At 36.6% G+C, this 18,120-nt stretch overlaps 1 protein-coding gene across 2 annotated transcripts in view; it reads left to right on the forward strand.

The window, feature by feature from the left end:
• The window catches only part of CMSS1 (cms1 ribosomal small subunit homolog), a 383,251-nt gene that overhangs the window by 351,066 nt on the left and 14,065 nt on the right, over positions 1-18,120 (forward strand). For both annotated transcript variants that reach the window (XM_045088259.1, XM_004771920.3), the window contains exons 3-4: positions 11,834-11,905; positions 13,678-13,807. In XM_045088259.1, the coding sequence (XP_044944194.1) occupies positions 11,834-11,905; positions 13,678-13,807 (202 nt within the window). The remainder of the gene's footprint in view (positions 1-11,833; positions 11,906-13,677; positions 13,808-18,120) is intronic.

The following is an 18,120-nucleotide window of genomic DNA, read 5'->3' on the forward strand; positions in this document are numbered from 1 at the left end:
TCATTAGTGTTGTATAGAAATGCAATAGATTTTTGTATATTACTTTAGTATCCTGCTACTTTACTGAATTCATTTGTCCATTATAGTAGTTTTTTGGTGGAGTCTTTCAGGTTTTCTATATAGAGTATCATGTCACCTGCAAATAGTGAAATTTCCCTTACCAATTTGGATATCTCTTTCTTTTCTTGTCTGATTGCTGTGGCTAGGACTTCCAGTGCTATGTTGAATAAAAGTGGTGAGAGTAAATATCCTTGTCTTGTTCCTGATCTTAGAAGAAAACTCCCAGTTTTTCACAATTGAGTATGATGTTAGCTGCAGGTTTTTCTTATATGGGCTTTATTATGTTGAGGTATCTTCCCTCTAAGCCTACTTTGGTGAGAGTTTTTTATCATGAATGGGTAGTTGTACTTTGTCAAAAGCTTTTTCTGCATCTGTAGAAATGATCAGATGGTTTTTATCCTTTCTCTTGTTGATGTGATATATCACATTCATTGATTTGAGAATACTGAACCACCCTGCATCCCAGGAATAAATCCCACTTGGTTGTGGTGAGTCATTTTTTTAAATGTACTGTTGGATTCCATTTACTAATATTTTGTTGAGGATTTTGGCATCTATGTTCATCAGAGATATTTGCCAACAGTTCTCTTTTTTTGTAGTGTCTTTACCAGGTTCTGGTATCCCAGTAATGCTGGTCTCATGGAATGAATTTGGACGTATTCCTTCCTCTTGTAGCTTTTGGAACAGTTTGAGAAGAAAGGGTATTAACTCTTCTGTAAATGTTTGGTAGAATTCACCTGTGAAGCCATCTGGTCCAGGACTTTTGTTTGTTGGGAGTTTTTTTATTACTAATTTGAATTCATTGCCAGTAATCAGTCTGTTCAGATTTTCTATTTCTTCCTGATTCAGTTTTGGGAAGTTATATGTTCCTCAGAATTTATCCATTTCTTCTAGGTTGTCCAATTTGTTGGTATATAATTTTTCATAATAATTTCTTATAACCCTTTGTATTTCTGTCATGTCAGTTATTTCTCCTCTTTCATTTCTGACTTGATTTGAGTTCTCTCTTTTGTTTTTGACGAGTTTGGCTAATGGTTTATCAATTTTGTTGGATCTTTTCAAATAACCAACCCTGGGTTTATTGATCTGTTCTGTTGTTTTCTTAGTCTTTATTTCATTTATTTCTGTCCTAATCTTTACTTCCTTCCTTCTACTGGCTTTAAGCTTTATTTTTTTGTTTTTTGTTTTTCTTTCTCCTTTAGGTCTAAGGTTAGGTTGTTTATTTGGAATTTTTCTTGCTTATTAGGGAAGGCCTATATTGCTATAATCTTCCCTTTTCAATAGTTTTGCTCCATCCCAAAGATTGCCAATGGTTGTGTTGTCATTTTCGTTTGTTTCCCTTTATTTTTTTATTTCCTTTTTGATTTCTTGGTTGACCCATTCATTGTTTCGTAGCATGTTACATAAGCTTCATGTATTTGTGTTTTTTCTTGTAATTGATTTCTGGTTTCATACCATTGTAGTCAGAAAAGGTGCATGGTGTGATTTTAATCTTTCTCTGGGTCATTTTTTTTTGTTCATTGCACTGATGTGGCTGCTACTTGGGTGTGTATCCATGGAATGAGGTGAGCTTAGGATCCTCTTACTCTGCCATCTTCCCAGACTCCCACCTCAGTTTTAATTTCAGCCATTCCGTCAGAAAGCCTACAGGTTAACATCCTTAGCCTTTTGATTTATTTCACCAACGTGGAATTTAATTTTACCTTTGCTTATCATACTGACCACGCCATAGTCATGCCTTCTTTGACTCTGGCCTCTATTTCCAAGTATCTTTCTTTAGACCCCCATGGGCTTTTTTTCCCTTACTTTCTTTCTTGATTTTCTTCTTGCTAGTTCCTTACTTTTTCAAGACTCACTAAAGAAAAATTAAATTTGCCCAAGTCTCTGCCTTTACTTCTTTTTATGGTCTTTTTGTCCACATTGCTAAATTTTACCTTTTTTAAGCTCCTTCTTCCTTGGCTCTTCTTTTCTTACAACCATCAAGTTAGATAAATGTCAGAGAATCATAGGAAGAAGAGGGAAAAGTGGGAGAGGAGAAAGCGAAATACATTCCCCATTTCTTGAGCATTCACCTATCTTTTTCAACTTATGTTTGAACAATAGTAAATGCCATTTACTGAGGACTCTCCATAAGCAATGTGCAAGACACAATGACTTAAATGATCCTATGAAGTAGGGAATACCTTATGCCCTGTGAGGTAGGGAGTACCCTGTTTTACAAATTATCTGAGGTTCACAGACATGGGAGTCGTGTCCCACTTGGCTGGCTGTGAGCCAGGAGCTGAGGATGCTGCTGCTTTTCATCTGTCCCTTTTTTACCTGTCCCTTCTCTTTCAATTTAGGAAAATTGGATTCAACATGTCTTCATGTGCTTTTTTGGTCCCATGCTGTTGCTATTTTCTACCAAGAAAAAAAAAAATTACAAAAGTTTAAGATTGTAGTGCTCATTTTAACCACACTCTAATGTCCTTAACTACCAAATTACTTTAAAGAACCCAAGTTTTAGGTAGACCAAATGCCCTAACCCCTTTCTCCAAGTCTGTCCTAATTTCTCTAGCCAGAGAACTCAGTAAAAACTTCTTGTTCCCCACTGCCTCATATGAGTGCTCTTCATCTTGCTCCTGGTTCCCATACCAGGCTGTATACCTCCAGGACAGAGTTTAACTGTGCATCTCCACAGCACCTAGCACAGAACCTCACCCTCAATTGGCATTATTTGTGAAATGAAAGATTAGATGATTATACCAGGATTCTAGTTTTTTCACTACTCTTCCCTTCTCAGCCCTTTGTGTCTCCACTTGTAAGCCACCTACTACCCACAGGAGTTTCTTAGACTCTGGTGACCCAGTGTCCTTCTTCCAACCCCCCCACCCTTGATTGAGTTGGGATCTCTCTTCCACTGCCCTTGACTGCACAAATAGCCCTTCTTGCTCCTCTGTGGGTTCCCATCCTCTCTCTCTCCAGCTACTCTTCTCCCCTGGAAATCATCTGACCACCCTAAGGATGACCTTCTTATTGGCAGGCTGACCTTGCGAATCCTTCTAGAGTTGTTTACATACATAGAGCTTGAGAATCAACTTGTTCATAAGCGACTGGCGGACAAGGTCTTCTTTTGTTTTCCCTATAGTACCTAGCACAGTGCTAGCCACTTGATTCATTTGACAGATGTAACAGAGTATTTGTTTTTTAATGGTAACTTATTATATTTTTCCCCTGGCTCAAAACAAAAGAAAAGAGAAATTATTTTGTGCTATATTTAAGTTTTGAATTTTTTTCAAACTTGTTTCATTGTTTTACTCTTCCTTGTTTTTTAAAGATTTTATTTATTTACTTGAGAGAAAGAGTGCATGCACAAGCGAGGAGGGAGCATGCAGAGGGAGAAGGAGAAGCAGACTCCCCACTGAGTGGGGAGCCTAGTATGGGGGCTTGATCCCATACATGACCTGAGCCAAAGGCAGACACTTAGCCAACTGAGCCATGCAGGTGCCCTGCTTTGCTGTTCTTTAAGGGGTTTTTTATACTTTTATAGGAACTTCCTGGCATTATGCCACCTGATATAATATGCATTTAGCCTTAAATATCAACAGGTGAGTATATATATTGGGTTAGATCGAGTTCCCTCTTTTGCCATAGCTGGGCCTCACATTTCTATTACTGAGTCCATGCCTCTCATCTGTTCAGTATTTTCAAGCAGCAGATTTATAACTTTATAAAAGTTTTTTACCCATACAACTACATCATCTCTAGCAACCATTTCACATCTAAATAATCATCTTTGGCCTCCTTAATAATGTAAGTATAAAGATTTGCCAATACTTCTTTTTTTCCAGATATTGCTTCCAAAAAGATGATGAATTCCCTACTTCTAGAGATTGCATCACCCTCTTCCCTCCTCAACATCAGTCACTTCAGAGCCAACCCTAGTGATTTTGTAATTATGGTTCCCAGAATATAATTCCTTACGAGGGGTTTTGTGACTTTTCATTGATGGCTCCATGAGGTCAATAGCCATGGTTCCGTGACCCATCCTCTCTCCCTCAGAAACCACACTGGGCATCTTTTTTTTAAGGTAGCCTTTTGCTTAGCTCCTCAGATCATAAAGGACTCCTCAGTAAGAGTACTTATTCTTTTCCCTCTTTAGTCACCTTTCTCAACAATTATATTTTCTTAATATTAATTTATTTGAGCACTGATAATTTCATATTTCTCGCACTCTTCATCTTTAAGATTATTCTTGGGACACCTGGGTGGCTCAGTCAGTTAAGCATCCAAGTCTTGGTTTCAGTCAGGTCTTGGTCTCAGGGTCTGAAATCAAGGCCTGCAACAGGCTCCGCGCTCAGCATAGCATCTGCTTAAGTTTCTCTCTTCCTCTCCCTCCACCCTTTCCTCTCTCTCTCTCTTTATCTCTCTCAAATAAATAAATAAATCTTAAAAAAAAAAAGGAATCGAGTCAGTAATTCAAAAGGTGAGTATGAATACCTGGAGATCATTGATAGCTATTCTAGAATCTAGCTTCCTTGGTCTGCCCTCTGGTCCCCAGGAATTTATCCCTCCCATATGCATAATATATTCACCCCTCCCAAGGAAAGCAAAGTCCCTTCCTTTTACAGCATGAGCTCAGTGCTTAAAATTTCATTTTCTAATCAGGTTCAGGGGCATTTGAGGGTCCTTGGTTTTAGTTCCTTAAGTATAGCTCCTTGAGTACATTTCTTCTCAGCCTGGGAAACAAATACAAGCATAGACTAACTTTTAGAGACAATTCTACTCAAGTAATTAGCATAAGGAGCCATTCGTCCTACAGCATTTGAAAATGTTGAGAGTTTCTTTATTAAGTGTTAAGGCCCAGGTTCCCGAGGTCATTCCATGGTTCTCCGCTATGCTTTTGGGTTCTTTGTGTTGCCCTCTGAGTCATCCTTCTTTTTTTTTTTTTTTTAATGAGACGTAGCTTGTATTTACAATGAACAGTTCTTTCAGCCTGCTTCTTGACAGTAGAATTCTCAGGGTTCAATGACTTTTCCTCATTGTATTTCATCTCTCACCTTTTCAGCTCAAACTAGAGGTATTTCTGAATATATAACACCTTGAAGAATTTTGTAGGTCTTCTGTGGTTCTTATTGGGGTTACTCCATTGAGCAGAAGTCACCCCCACAAATCTTTTCCAGATAAAGTTTTCTCTTCCATGGATGCCTGCTTAGATAATGGAGAAACAGTACTTCTTAAGCTTCCTAGGGCATGTTTGAGAGAATCTGTGAGACACACTTTTAATTTCTTTAGAGCTCTTATGTAACCGAATAGTACTCTGAGGTACCACCTTTGTTCTTTCTGAGGTGTTGATGGATTTGCACGCATATACCTTGACTTCTTCGATAGTCCTTTTTTCAATTTAACTTCTTCCTTTTCCATTTGACTGTAAGCCATAGAAGAAAGTTGGTGACACCCTCAACACTATTTGAATCTCCTTCATTGGATTACCCATAACATTAGACACATTTTCTATTTTCCACATGCCTGCAGACAACAGTATTGCTAAACTTTGTACCACCACATAACAAAGATTCTCTTCCCCCCCAGTTTCTGATAAGATTTTCCTTACTTTCTGCCGGCACTCACCCTCAATGTCCTCAAAGTCCAAAATTTTACAGTGTGTTCAGAAACACTATTCATCCATCAATCACCTAATTTTTGCCACATTTCAAAATAATTGGCAAAATCAGTACACTCCTCCCAGACATTTCAGCATGTATATCATTAAGTGAAGTTCAGTATTTAAAGATTTTCTTTTTTCCTTTCGAGGTGAAGTTGATATGCAATCAAATGCATAAATGTCAAAGGTACCATTCACAGAGTTTTGACAAATTGATAAAATTTAGAGAGGAGAAGGGAGTTGGGGGAAATTGGAAGGGGAGGTGAACCATGAGAGGCTGTGGACTCTGAAAAACAACGGGTTTGAAGTGGCGGGGGGTGGGAGGTTGGGGTACCAGGTGGTGGGTATTATAGAGGGCACGGATTGCATGGAGCACTGGGTGTGGTGCAAAAATAATGAATACTGTTATGCTGAAAATAAATAAATAAATTTTTAAAAAATATTGTAAAATAACAAATAAACCTTGTAAAAGTAAAAAAAAAAAAAAAAAACCTCACAGTTTAAAGAACATTACTGTCACCCCAAAAATCCTTTCATGCCAGTTCCAAATCGCTATTCCAGACTCCATGCTCCAGAGCCAACCACTGTTCTGATGTCATGTAAATGAAATCATGTAGGATATGCTCTTTCATTCAAGGCTTTTATTCAGTGCAGTGTTTTTTAGGTTCATCCTGTTGATGTATAGTGATTCTTTTTTTTTTTTTTTTCATTGCTAAGCACGTTAGTCTGTCCAGGCTGCCATAACAAAATACCACAGACTGGGTAGCTTAAACAACAGAAATTTATTTCTCGCAGTTCTGGAGACTAGAAGTCCGAGATCAAAGTGTCAACAGGTTTGGTTTCTCCCAAGGCCTCTCTCCTTGGCTTACAGATAGCCAGTTTCTCACTGTGTCCTTGCGTGGTCTTTCTGCTGTGTGTGTCTCCTTGGTGTCTCTTCCTCCTCATATAAAAACACCAGTCCTATTGGATTAGGACCCCACCCTTAGGACCTTCTTTAACTTTTACAACCTCTTTAAAGTCCCAGTCTCCAAATACAATCACATTGAGGGTTGGGACTTCAAAATATGAATGGGAGAGAGGGGGTACAATTCAGTTCTTAACACTTCATAATACTCAATTATATGAGTACTCCCCAGTTTATCTATTATTCTATTGATGGATACCTGAGGCTACTTCCTGTTTGGAGCTATTATGAATAAATCTGCCTTGAACATTCACATACATGTCTTTTTGTGAACAGACATTTTTATTTCTCTTGAGTAAATGCATAGGGGTAGAATTGCTGAGTCTTGTTTAGTTTTCTAAAAACTGACAGACTTTTTTCCAAAACCAGTGTACCATTTTTGTACTCCCACCATCCATGTATAATAGTTTTGGTTGCTTTATATCCTTGTAAATATTTGGAATTATCACTGTTTAATTTGAGGCATTTTGATGGGTATGTACTAAATAATTTTTGACTAAACCCAAAAGAAACTAAAAAAAAGTTCTAATTTTTTTTTTATTTTTACAATGAACATATTTGTTTTTGTTGTAAAATGGGAATTTAATTTTTTTTTACCAAAGTGATAATCAAACACTATTAAAACATTTTCATAAAAAAGCAGCATCACCTTTTCTACTCTCATGCTAAGTCTTTCTTCAGAGGAAACTACCCTTAGCTTTTAGCTATTTTTCATATTTGCTAATATATAGTTTGTACTGTTTTTTTTTCTTTTTTCTTTCTTTTTTTTTTTTTTTTTTTTTTATCAGCTCCTGACATGATCTTTTAACTTCCTGAGGTAGCATATGAGGACACAGCTCTCCCATCTACCCTGTATTCCCTCTCTAACTGCTAATTCCCCTGCTAACACAATATCACATTTTGGTTAAAACAGTCATCAGTATCTCATGATTATATCATGAAACTACTGTTCACTGCTGATGGGGGGAAAGCTATAATCATTCCTCCTTTCTTATACAACTCTTTGTTTTCATGGCATTAATAATTACCTCATTTCTTCATTTGCCTAGTTTGTTGTGTTCCTACTGTTAATTCTTTCCATATATTCCAATATCTTTTCCACATGTCCATGAATAATATCTTCCATATGCTCAAATAGATCACTCATTGCTGTTCCCTGCAGGCCTCTGTACTCCTTTTCCACTCTGAGCTGGTTATTCTCTTGGTGTGTTGACCAATTGAGATTTCTCTTTACTGTCCCTTCAACACTCCTGTATTAGTATTTCCTTATTTGCTGAATCCCATATCTTATTCTTTCTTGATTTAGCCCTTTATTTTGCTGGAATATAGTCTTTACTATCTATGGATGGGAAATCAATTTTTTGAGACCTAAAATACCTGAAAATACCTTTATTTTACTCTTAACTTGACTCACAGTCTGGCTGGGTATAAAAGTCTCATTTGCAAATAGATTTTACTCATAATTTTGAAGGCATTGTTGTATTAAGTCCTAACTTGCCTTATTGCTGCTGCAAGGTCCAACACAATTCTGTTTCTGGATCTTTGTATTTTGTAAGTTATTGTTTTCCTTTTCAGAAATTTTTAGTCTTTTTTGTTTGTCCATGATATGAAATTTCACAATGATGCTCCTCAGTGTGGATATTTTTAATATTCATTATATTGTATACATAATGGGCATGCAGTTTAGAGTTTCATATTCTAGAAAGTTTCCTTCAGTTCTGGAAAGTTTTTCTTTTGTTATTTCTTTGATCACTCCTTTCCCAGTGTTTTTTATGGTCCCTCTTATAATACCTTTTATTGGGATGTTGAATCTCTTGGGCTGATTTTCTATCTAGTATTCTTACATTTTTCATCTTTTAGAGAGATTTCCTCTATCTTCAAGCCTTCCTCCTACATTTTTATTCTGATTTTTCTTGTTCTCTTTTATGTCTCATGGCTGAAATTCTTCCCTTATCTATATGAGAATATTGATTATAATTGTTTTGAACTTTTTATCTTTTTGTTGTTTATTTGCTCTCATGGTGGACACTTAGCTGTCGATTCATATTAAAAAGAGACACTAAAAAGCTGATGGAATATTTTGTGCATGTGTGAGGCTTGTTGATTAGTGAACTTCATAGCAGAGTACTAGGATAGCAAGCTGTATTTACTATGCCCACCAAATGTCACTCTCTTGTGGCATCTCTCTTAGTCCATTTCATTTTTCCAGAGAAAAATTCAGTAGGCTCCTGCATGTAATATATAAGCCTGGCTCATGACATTTGAAATTTGCCTAGGAAAAGGAAGTGAGTCTCAACCTGTGTCCTATTTTTCCTTTGCCAGATTTCTGGGTCCTCTTGTTCTTTCCAGAGAATAAACCTTCTGTCTGCTGCCAGGAAGATCAAGATGAAAGCAAGCATTAACCAGATAGTTGCTTGGCTTCTGGGCAGGAGATATAGCCAATGAGGGGTGGGAAGAAGACTAATCATTCTAAATATAAACTTTCAACCAAAGTCCTTCTTTTAAAACTCTTTACTGTCTGTAGTACCTTGTGTCTCCAACTACTAAACCCTTTCTCCAGTAGGTCAAACAACTTCACCGACTATTAGCTTCCACCTCTCCAGAAACCTAGGTGCTAGCTCTTCCTTTCTGCTAAATCACTTCCATCCAGTTTCAATCATTTTCCATTTTCTAAAATGTTGTTGAAATCTCTCCACTACTATTGTTCTCTCCTGATTGTGTGGTCCTTATAAATTTATACCTTTTTCAGTTGCCTTCATTTTTAGTTTAGTGGCATTTTTGAAGTTGATTTGCCATGTTTAACTAGAAGAATCATTCTTAAAGGATATAGTTTTTGGCACTTTAAGGATTTGAGAATATGCCTCAAATGCTTCACTTAAAGATTAATTTTTCATATATATTTCTAAATTTTTAAACTACATATTTAAGCTATGCTTTAAAAAATTACTAGATTTCGTGTAAAGAAATGAAGAGAAATGAAAAACAATGAATTTTGGAACACTGAAAAGAAATAAAATAAAGTAAAATTAAAAAAAAAAGAAATTTCTTATCAACTGTCAAAGAAATATACTATTGAAATTGGTTTCCAGAAATGGTTAGCTAGTCTGGCCTGAGTCTTCTATATCTTTTTACCTAGTCTCTCTGAAGATAAACCTCAGTATTTGTAAGGCACATGGCTATATTTAGGACTTTTTAATGAAATGGATTTTGTATTTTTCATAAAGCCATCTCACCTTTGTTGAAATTGTCTCCATAAACTTAGCTTCTTCATTATTATCCACCCTTAACCATGTAAGGCAACTGCTCCCAGAAAACAAATAATATACTGTATTTCCTTTAGAATGATCTAAGAATTTGAACCTAACATTTAAACTCGTGCAGTATCTTAACTAAAACAAGTTCATCGAGTATGTTTCTTTTTTCCTATGCATGATTCAGAATTACGTTTTATTTTTTTCTTCCAGAATTGGACAGGCCATATCCCTATAACAGAGCTCATTTCCAGATTTAATTTATGTCATGTTAGAGTTATTTGGCTTTGTAAACCTAACATAAATACAACTTTGCACATTGAACATACTGTTAGAGAGCACCCTAAATGCTAAATAACAAAATGGAACAGGTTTCTACATCTAATTCCCAAAAACCTTGATATTGGTGACAAGATACTACAGTATGCCTTGAGGGATCTGCTAATCATATCCAGGCCTTTGCCTTACAAGCATGAACTGAATGTTGGCCTGGCCTGTAATTGGACTCTTATGACCATCTGGCAGCTTCTGTGACATATTAGTGGCCTTGGCCCAGTTTCTAATTGGCATGTACCAACATCAAATTGGCATGTATCTGCATCCACAAGACAGCTTAACTTTCAAAATAAGAGAGGTCATAATATCTTTTCTTTAGCTATGATGCAATTGCTTTTGGCAGGTTTTTGTTTTAACTGAGAAGAAGCTAAAATTTCAAGATTCCCATGTTACTTTAATCCCGAACCTTTGAATCTGCTTTTCTACTAACTGAAACCGAGTCTAGAAACTGCTGGTCCTGTCCCCATGTCTTGAAAAAAGTATATATATATATATACATATATATATATATGTATATATATATATATGGCTTCAAACCATAGGCATTCTTAATCACAGGCTGTCTGCAAACTTTAACAGAAAGCTTCATCTATAATCATTTTAAACAGAGCCAGCAGAGACAAGATTGTTTTAGTTAGTAGCTTACCAGCTTAAACTGAGTACTTTCTAGTTGGGATGGAAACTTAATCCAGGAAAAACTGAGAATAAGTTTTCACTCATATTTTATATCTAACTTGGCAACTTGTTTGAAAATGTTGCATAAAAGAGCCAGCACAGGAAACATTTTATATTCTTGTGTATGATTAATAAATAAGGAATCTGAGGCATTCTATTTTATAAATCAAGGTCTTAATCCAAATCTCCTGTTTTTCTACATTAAAAAAAAAAAAACTCAGGGTAAAAATAGCATTAAACTATATAGGGTACTCAGGGGTCAAGGCAATAGGCAAAACTGATTACTCAAAATGCCATTGTGCTGAGACTTTTATTAGAACATCAGCAGAAACATCATTTTATAGTCACTATAGATAAGGCATTTGGTGCAGCTGGTTTTATAAAAATGTAAGTAATTTTTTAGTTTCCGTTTTTCAATGCTTATTGAAAGAGGAAAGGAATGAATAGCAAAATAGTAAACCAATGACTTGGAAATACAAGCTCACACATTGCTAGTTCATGGCAAATGCAATCACTCTAGTCAAAGACTTTCTTACCACATCTTAATTTTAATCACATCTACTCTGCCTGTATTTTATAAACCTGGCCACTGTCTTCAATCTTTAATACCCTGCACCACCACTTCAAACACACATACACACTCACTCACACATTTTCACCTTTGTTCAAAGATTTTTCCAGTCTCAAGTCATTGGCACTTTCTGATTTTTCATTGGCACTTTTTGATTCCCTCGTCCCAGCCCCTGCCTAAGAGCCTGTTGGTCTTCCAGCATCACTGTCTGTACAATATTACCAAGACACTACGAAGAATACCTGTATGGCCTACGTACTCTGGGGTTACTACCATTAGTTGACCTGTCATCATGCTAACATGAAAATTTCCTCATCTGTATCTCTTTACAGCCTAAAGAATGTTTCTTGATACAACCAAAGGAAACAAAAGAAGATGCCACCAAGACAAGGAAGAGAAGAAAGGTATTATTCATACTTTCTTACAATTTTCTTACAACTGCAGGTGATCTACCTCACATTTCTATATAGTGTACTTTGATAAGGCAGTTGTTATAATTCCAACTTTAGAGATTGTAAGATTCAGTGAGGTTTGGTGACTTTCCTAAGGTCACAAGTATTAAGTGTTTCTGTTGGAGCTAAAAATAAATTCTTCTGATTCCTATTTCAATCTTGTGGAGCACCAGACATCTTTGTTATCCACCTTTGTTTTCATTGTCGTTAGAAGACACGGATTTCTAATTCTAAAAGGATCCCAAAGCTGCTCTGCCCTCTGGCCCTTCTGGCTCTGCTGGAAAGAAATTTACCAACTTTCTTTTCATATCCATTTCAGTTTTTTAAACCTTATACTTACAATATTAATAAAAAGAAAATAATAACCAGATGACCATAGTATATGGCACTTCTGACCATAATTTGGAACCATAATTTAAAGCAAAAGTCTCCCCTTACATTTTAATACTTGCCTCTGAGTGCATGGAAGACTCTTTTGCTCCTGTACAGACTTTTTTATGGCTCAACCTTGGAGAAGGTGTGGTTTTCTTTGACCTTCCACCACAGTTGTGAAAACACCAGTGTAATTCTCTCCCTGCCAACAGGGTCTACTGTTGAATTCAGCAGAGGAAATATGATTGGGATTAGAGTAAAGAAGATGGATTCAAACCAATTACTTAACAGCAAGCTTTTAGAAAGTTCAGAGTATGTGTGCATATGTTTTCTTTGCTCACAAATGGCCAAATAGAAAGATGGGAGATGCCAAATTGGCTGAGGTTTGGCAAGTCCTTAAAGAAGTGACTTTAACTTCTCTTTGATAGGTTGTACACTAATGGCCTTCAGGAGTGTTAAGTTCTTGGTGGCTCAAGGTCAAAACTCTTGCTAGATAGTTTTAGCCTTGGCTGAGGTCATACTAAACTGTGCCTACTGATGACATATTTTAAAAGTCAATTCATTTGACAGAACTTTGATTATTCTTGGCAGTGGTATAGAAATGAGGATATTGTTGAAAGAGGTGGAAAGGTGGGGGTAGGGAGTGGCTCTTTGTGGATCTTTGGTGAAACATTAGAAGGAAATGAGAAGTTTGTGGTAAAAATTAACTGAACAGTGGTGTGCTCCTAGTACATTGCAGGCACTCAATAAATGCTGCACAAGTAAATTCAAATCAAAATAAATGCTGTAAAGTTATTCCTGTTCTGCTTTCCATGGGGCCACTTCAAGACGCTCTCCTAAGACTTGACAGTCAAGAGTCTACAGTCCTTTGCAGTGGGCTCCAATGCTCAGATTACTCCTGCAGGTTTTACCTTAATCCAAGAAACCCAAAGTGAGACTCAGTGCCTTAAAAACCAAGTTAGGTAAAAAATTCTCAAAATTCTACTCTGGGGAATAAAAATCTTCGAAGGATTAAAGAGAGGTTTCCACAGCAACAAGATTAATTGACTTTTAACAGAAAATAATGCCGTATTAATGGAGACTCCTACAGAAATTTCAGTTCTCCTAGAAGCCATAGACCAAGAGTTACAAAGAGACTTTTAGATATCCCATTCATTTTTCAAAGCGGTAGTTGTGTCCAAAAAGTATTCAAGTTTTTTCAAGTGTATCTATTAGAACTCACATGCATACTCAGTTATCACCAAAATCTGTGTGCAGTTTAATTAAGTACCAGAGGATTCTTAGCTATTCTAAGCTAACATCATTCTAAAATCTATCTTCCTGGGTTTTTTTCCTTTCTTCTCATGTCTTAGAAGAAAATTACAGATGTTCTTGCAAAATCAGAGCCAAAACCAGGGACACCTGAAGACCTACAGAAACTGATGAAGGACTATTACAGCAGTAATCGTTCGGTGATTGAATTAGAAGAACTAAACCTACCAGGTACAGCCAGACTTGTTTGGTTTTTTCCCCTCCTTTTTTTCCCCTTACTGTTCTGAAGTTAGTCATTTAGCAGAACTCATTGTTATTGCTATCAACTTTCCTGATGAGGAGGAGCAAAAAGGGTTTTTCTTTCCTACACTATGTATCTTATGGCTAGGTATCTCCGTCAGTGAATCAGTGTATTTTCACGTGCTAATACTCCTTTCCTCAACCTCATAGTTGTAACTTTTGAATGATTTCTTTTCTTTTCTTTTTTTAAAGATTTTATTTATTTATTTGCCAGAGAGAGAGAGAGAGAGAGCGAGCACAGGCAGGCAGAGTGGCAGCAGAGGCAGAGGGAGAAACAGGCTCTCCGCCAAGCATGGAGCCCGATGTAGGACTTGATCCCAGGTCGCTGGGATCATGACCCGAGCCGAAGGCAGCCGCTTAACCAACTGAGCCACCCAGGCATCCCTGAATGATTTCTTCATTAAGATGCTAAATGGTATCTGTTCAGTCTAAAGAAAGATTTGTAATTTAATTTTTTTAAAAAAGCGAATTGTTGAGTGTGCATTGTTTTAGCATTCTTCAAGGAGTAAGAATCCCTAGTTGAAGATAGAAGCTAAATTAAAATAAAAATAAAGCACACATTAAAAGTATAGATATGAAACATAGTTTACTCACCCTTTATAGACAAAAACTTTAGCTTTTTATTTTTAAAGATTTATCTATTTATTTGAGAAAAAGAGTGTGCGCACTCAAGTTGGGAGAGAAGGGGAGAGGGAAAGAGTCTCCAGCAGGCTCCATGCTAAGCAGGGAGCCCAATGACTGGTCAGGGGCTCAATGCCAGACTCAGTGTCATGACCATTGAGGTCATGACCTGAGTTGAAACCAAGAATCAGACATTCAATCAACTGAGCCACCAGGTGCCCAACTTTAGCTTTAATAAGCTTCTTAGTTTTGTTGTCCTTATCACAGATTTCTAGTTATAGTTTTGTTTTTATGGTAGTGTTTTTGGGTCTCAGGCCAGACTTTTTCAAGCAAACTATCTAAAGATAGGAATAAAATTACACATTTTTAGCAAAGCTGACACCTCACTCCAAGTGATTCTTAAACCTACTGTTGTTCGAGATCTACTGCCTTAGAATATTTATAATTAAGTTAAAAATACTGCAAAATTCTTAAAACAACTGATTTTAATTAATTTGAAAACTTGGATACATCCTCTAACTCTTTGGGGCAGAGAGTAAAGAGATGTTGTTACAAAATCAAACCACACAAGGTCTGGGTATCACTCTTTCAGATGAGCTTTTTATAGATTACTAGGGATATCTAATTACTACTGTTGGAAAAAGTCAAGGGTAGCTTGATTTCCCTTTTCCATTACAACTTTATGCTTTCTAGAGGCTTAAGGAGCTGAAAAACATCCCATTCCCTGAATTTTTAGAATTCCTTTGTGATGTGCTTTAAAAAAAAAAAAAGTACATTAAGTTTGAAAACAGGAGTGCCCCTGTCTGTTTCTTTTCCAAAAGGAATATCCTTTAGGACTTTAAGGAGTGCATTTCCAAAAGAGCAAGATCTGGAGTTTTAGACTCACAAAGCCCAGAGGAGTCTAAAGCTCCAGATCTTGCTCTTGTGGAAATGAACTCCTTAAATTCCCTAAAAGGGTATTCCTTGTACTTTTTTTTTTTTTTTTAACAGTTAGAAACCACTCCTGTCTAGGCATAGTTCCTTTGAGAAGAGCTAAGTCCTGACTGATGTATCATAGGAACGAAGTGTTATAGCAGAGCTTCTGTTCAAAGTTTAACTGAAGTTTGACTCAGTGGTTGCTTTATCCTTCATTCTTTGTTAGCGTACACCTTCTACTCAGGAAAGATTTGTGAGATAGTGGGATTGCTGCTGCTGTGTATACTTATGGAACATCATAAATCTTAATTTTCTAGCATTATAGAGATACAGAGATCATAAGAAACCTTTAAAGTCATTGGATTTCCAGAGTGAGTTTACATTATATTATTGCTCTATTACAGTTCAGTTATATAGTTAAACAGGAAGGTATGGTCATGGCTTGGTTTAGGAAGGAAGGAAAATGTTAAAAATACTTTTATAGACAAAAAGAACAGGTTTTCATTTTCAGTTAAGAAATTGGGCCATTCTGAGACACAGTGAGTAAAAGCATCAAGAGACCATTTAGGAGAAGGCCCAGTTTGCTACATATGAAACCAAGGACAGAGAGGAAGTCCACAGTAAGTAAGAGAAGGGACACACTCTGGGTTATTTGGAACAGGCAGGGGCAGGAGCACAAATATAAGGTGAATATAGATAATGAGGTACTGTTCCTATTAGTTTGCTGAGTGTCTAAGTTGGTTTTGATTTGAGGTTATTTGTGTCTGTAGGGCAGGAACATGTCTTTTCGATTAATATTGTTCACTATATACTGTTAATGTCATACACATGGGCACTTAATTAGTTTTGAGGCAAGAATTTCTTGGAGTTAACTCAGCTGTACTACTGAGAGCTGCAGTGTGGTTTAGATCAGTACTAAATGCCTGTAGGCTAGCAGCAACTGAATCACCCAAAAATTAAAAAGCAAATTCCCAGGCCCACCCCTAAGGAATTCTGACTTACTAACAAAAAGAGTCCGTCCTAGGAATCAGTATCTTTGGTAAAGCTCTCCAGGTGAGTCTGATCATATTCAGACTTGGGAAATTACAGTTTTAAGAACATCAAAGGCTCTACAGCTGTATAGGAAGCAACATCTTTGAAGTTAGTTAACTCACATAATGTGAGTAACATATGCTGGGTCACAATATTAATGTTAAAATTAATTTAAATTTAGTAATAGTTTACTCCCTAGCACTCAACTGTGTTCATAGAAAACCTTTTTCTTATAGAAAGAATTAGAATAATAAACATGATCCTGCTTTTTAATACATCTCAGGTACAGAGTAAATAATACTACATAATTACTAGACCTTGGTTGAGCAAGGCCCTTATATTTTATTTTAGTGTTATATTGTCTTTTACTCTGGTGTTGTGTTGTATTTTGATGCATTATTCCCACTCTTCTTCAGTCCACACTCCTCTTTACTTTCCCCAGAGCATTCACTCTAATGTGTTAATACATGCTTTTAAATATGTATATATGCTTGTAAAATGCATGTTGTTGTATGTGTGTACACTTTACAATTTATCTAAACAATGTGCTGAACTTCTCATTCCTTCTCATTCTGTCTCTTTCCTCTCTGAGCACTTTTTTGAGATATGCCTATATGGCTTAATGCACATCAAGTTCCTTGCTTCTTAATGCTAAACAGTATGCCAGTGATTTTATCTACCACCTATTGGTCATCCATTTTCTCAGATATGGACACCTAGGTTGCTTCCTGCTCCCCACTATCACAAATAATAATAGGATAAATATACTCGTTTATCTCTTTATAGACCATATAAGAATTTCTTTCCATTATTTACTCAGGAATGTAATCATGGGTCATAGAGTAAATACAACTTAATTTGACTACTTTCCAGAATAGCTATTACCAGTTTACACCTCCACCTACATCTCCTTTTTTTTTTTTTTTTGGATTTTTATTTATTTATTTGACAGAGATCACAGGTAGGCAGAGAGAGAGAAAGGGAAGCAGACTCCTTGCTGAGCAGAGAGCCTGATGTGGGGCTCGATCCCAGGACCCGAAGGCAGGGCTTTAACCCACTGAGCCACCCAGCTGCCCCTCCACCTACATTTCACAAGAGGCTTATCACCCTACATTCTTGACAAGAGTCAGTATTATACCTCTTTCTAACTGCTATCATTCTAATGGGTGTGTGCAGTATATCCTCATCATTGTAATATGCAATTCTATGATGACTAGTGAGTTTGAGCCTCTCTACCTAGATTTGTTAACTCTTTCCCCTTTACCTTTGTATATTGCCTATTCCATGATTTGAAAAATAAACATTCTTCATAAGTTCATTGAATGATAGAACAAGCTTCTATTTCACTACTCTAAGAATCAGGGACAGGGGTGCCTGGGCAACTCAGCTGTTAAGCATCTGCCTTCAGCTCAGTTAATGATCCCAGGGTTCTGGGATCGAGCCCCACATCTGTCTCCCTGCCCAGTGGGAAGTCTGCTTCTCCCTATCCCACTCCCCCTTGCTTATATTCCCTCTCTTGCTGTTTCTCTCTCTGTCAAATAAATAAATAAATCTTTTTTTAAAAAAAGAAAAGAAAAGAAAAGAAATCATTGACAGTTAAAAGCTTACTTGCTCTTATTGCTGCTATTGTTTTAAATACTGGACAACACTTTAAAATATATAATAAGCCCCATTCA

This window comes from Mustela putorius, unplaced genomic scaffold, assembly GCF_011764305.1.
Source record: "Mustela putorius furo isolate JIRA1106 unplaced genomic scaffold, ASM1176430v1.1 tig00003834_pilon_pilon_pilon, whole genome shotgun sequence".
Taxonomy (NCBI): Eukaryota; Metazoa; Chordata; class Mammalia; order Carnivora; family Mustelidae; genus Mustela; species Mustela putorius.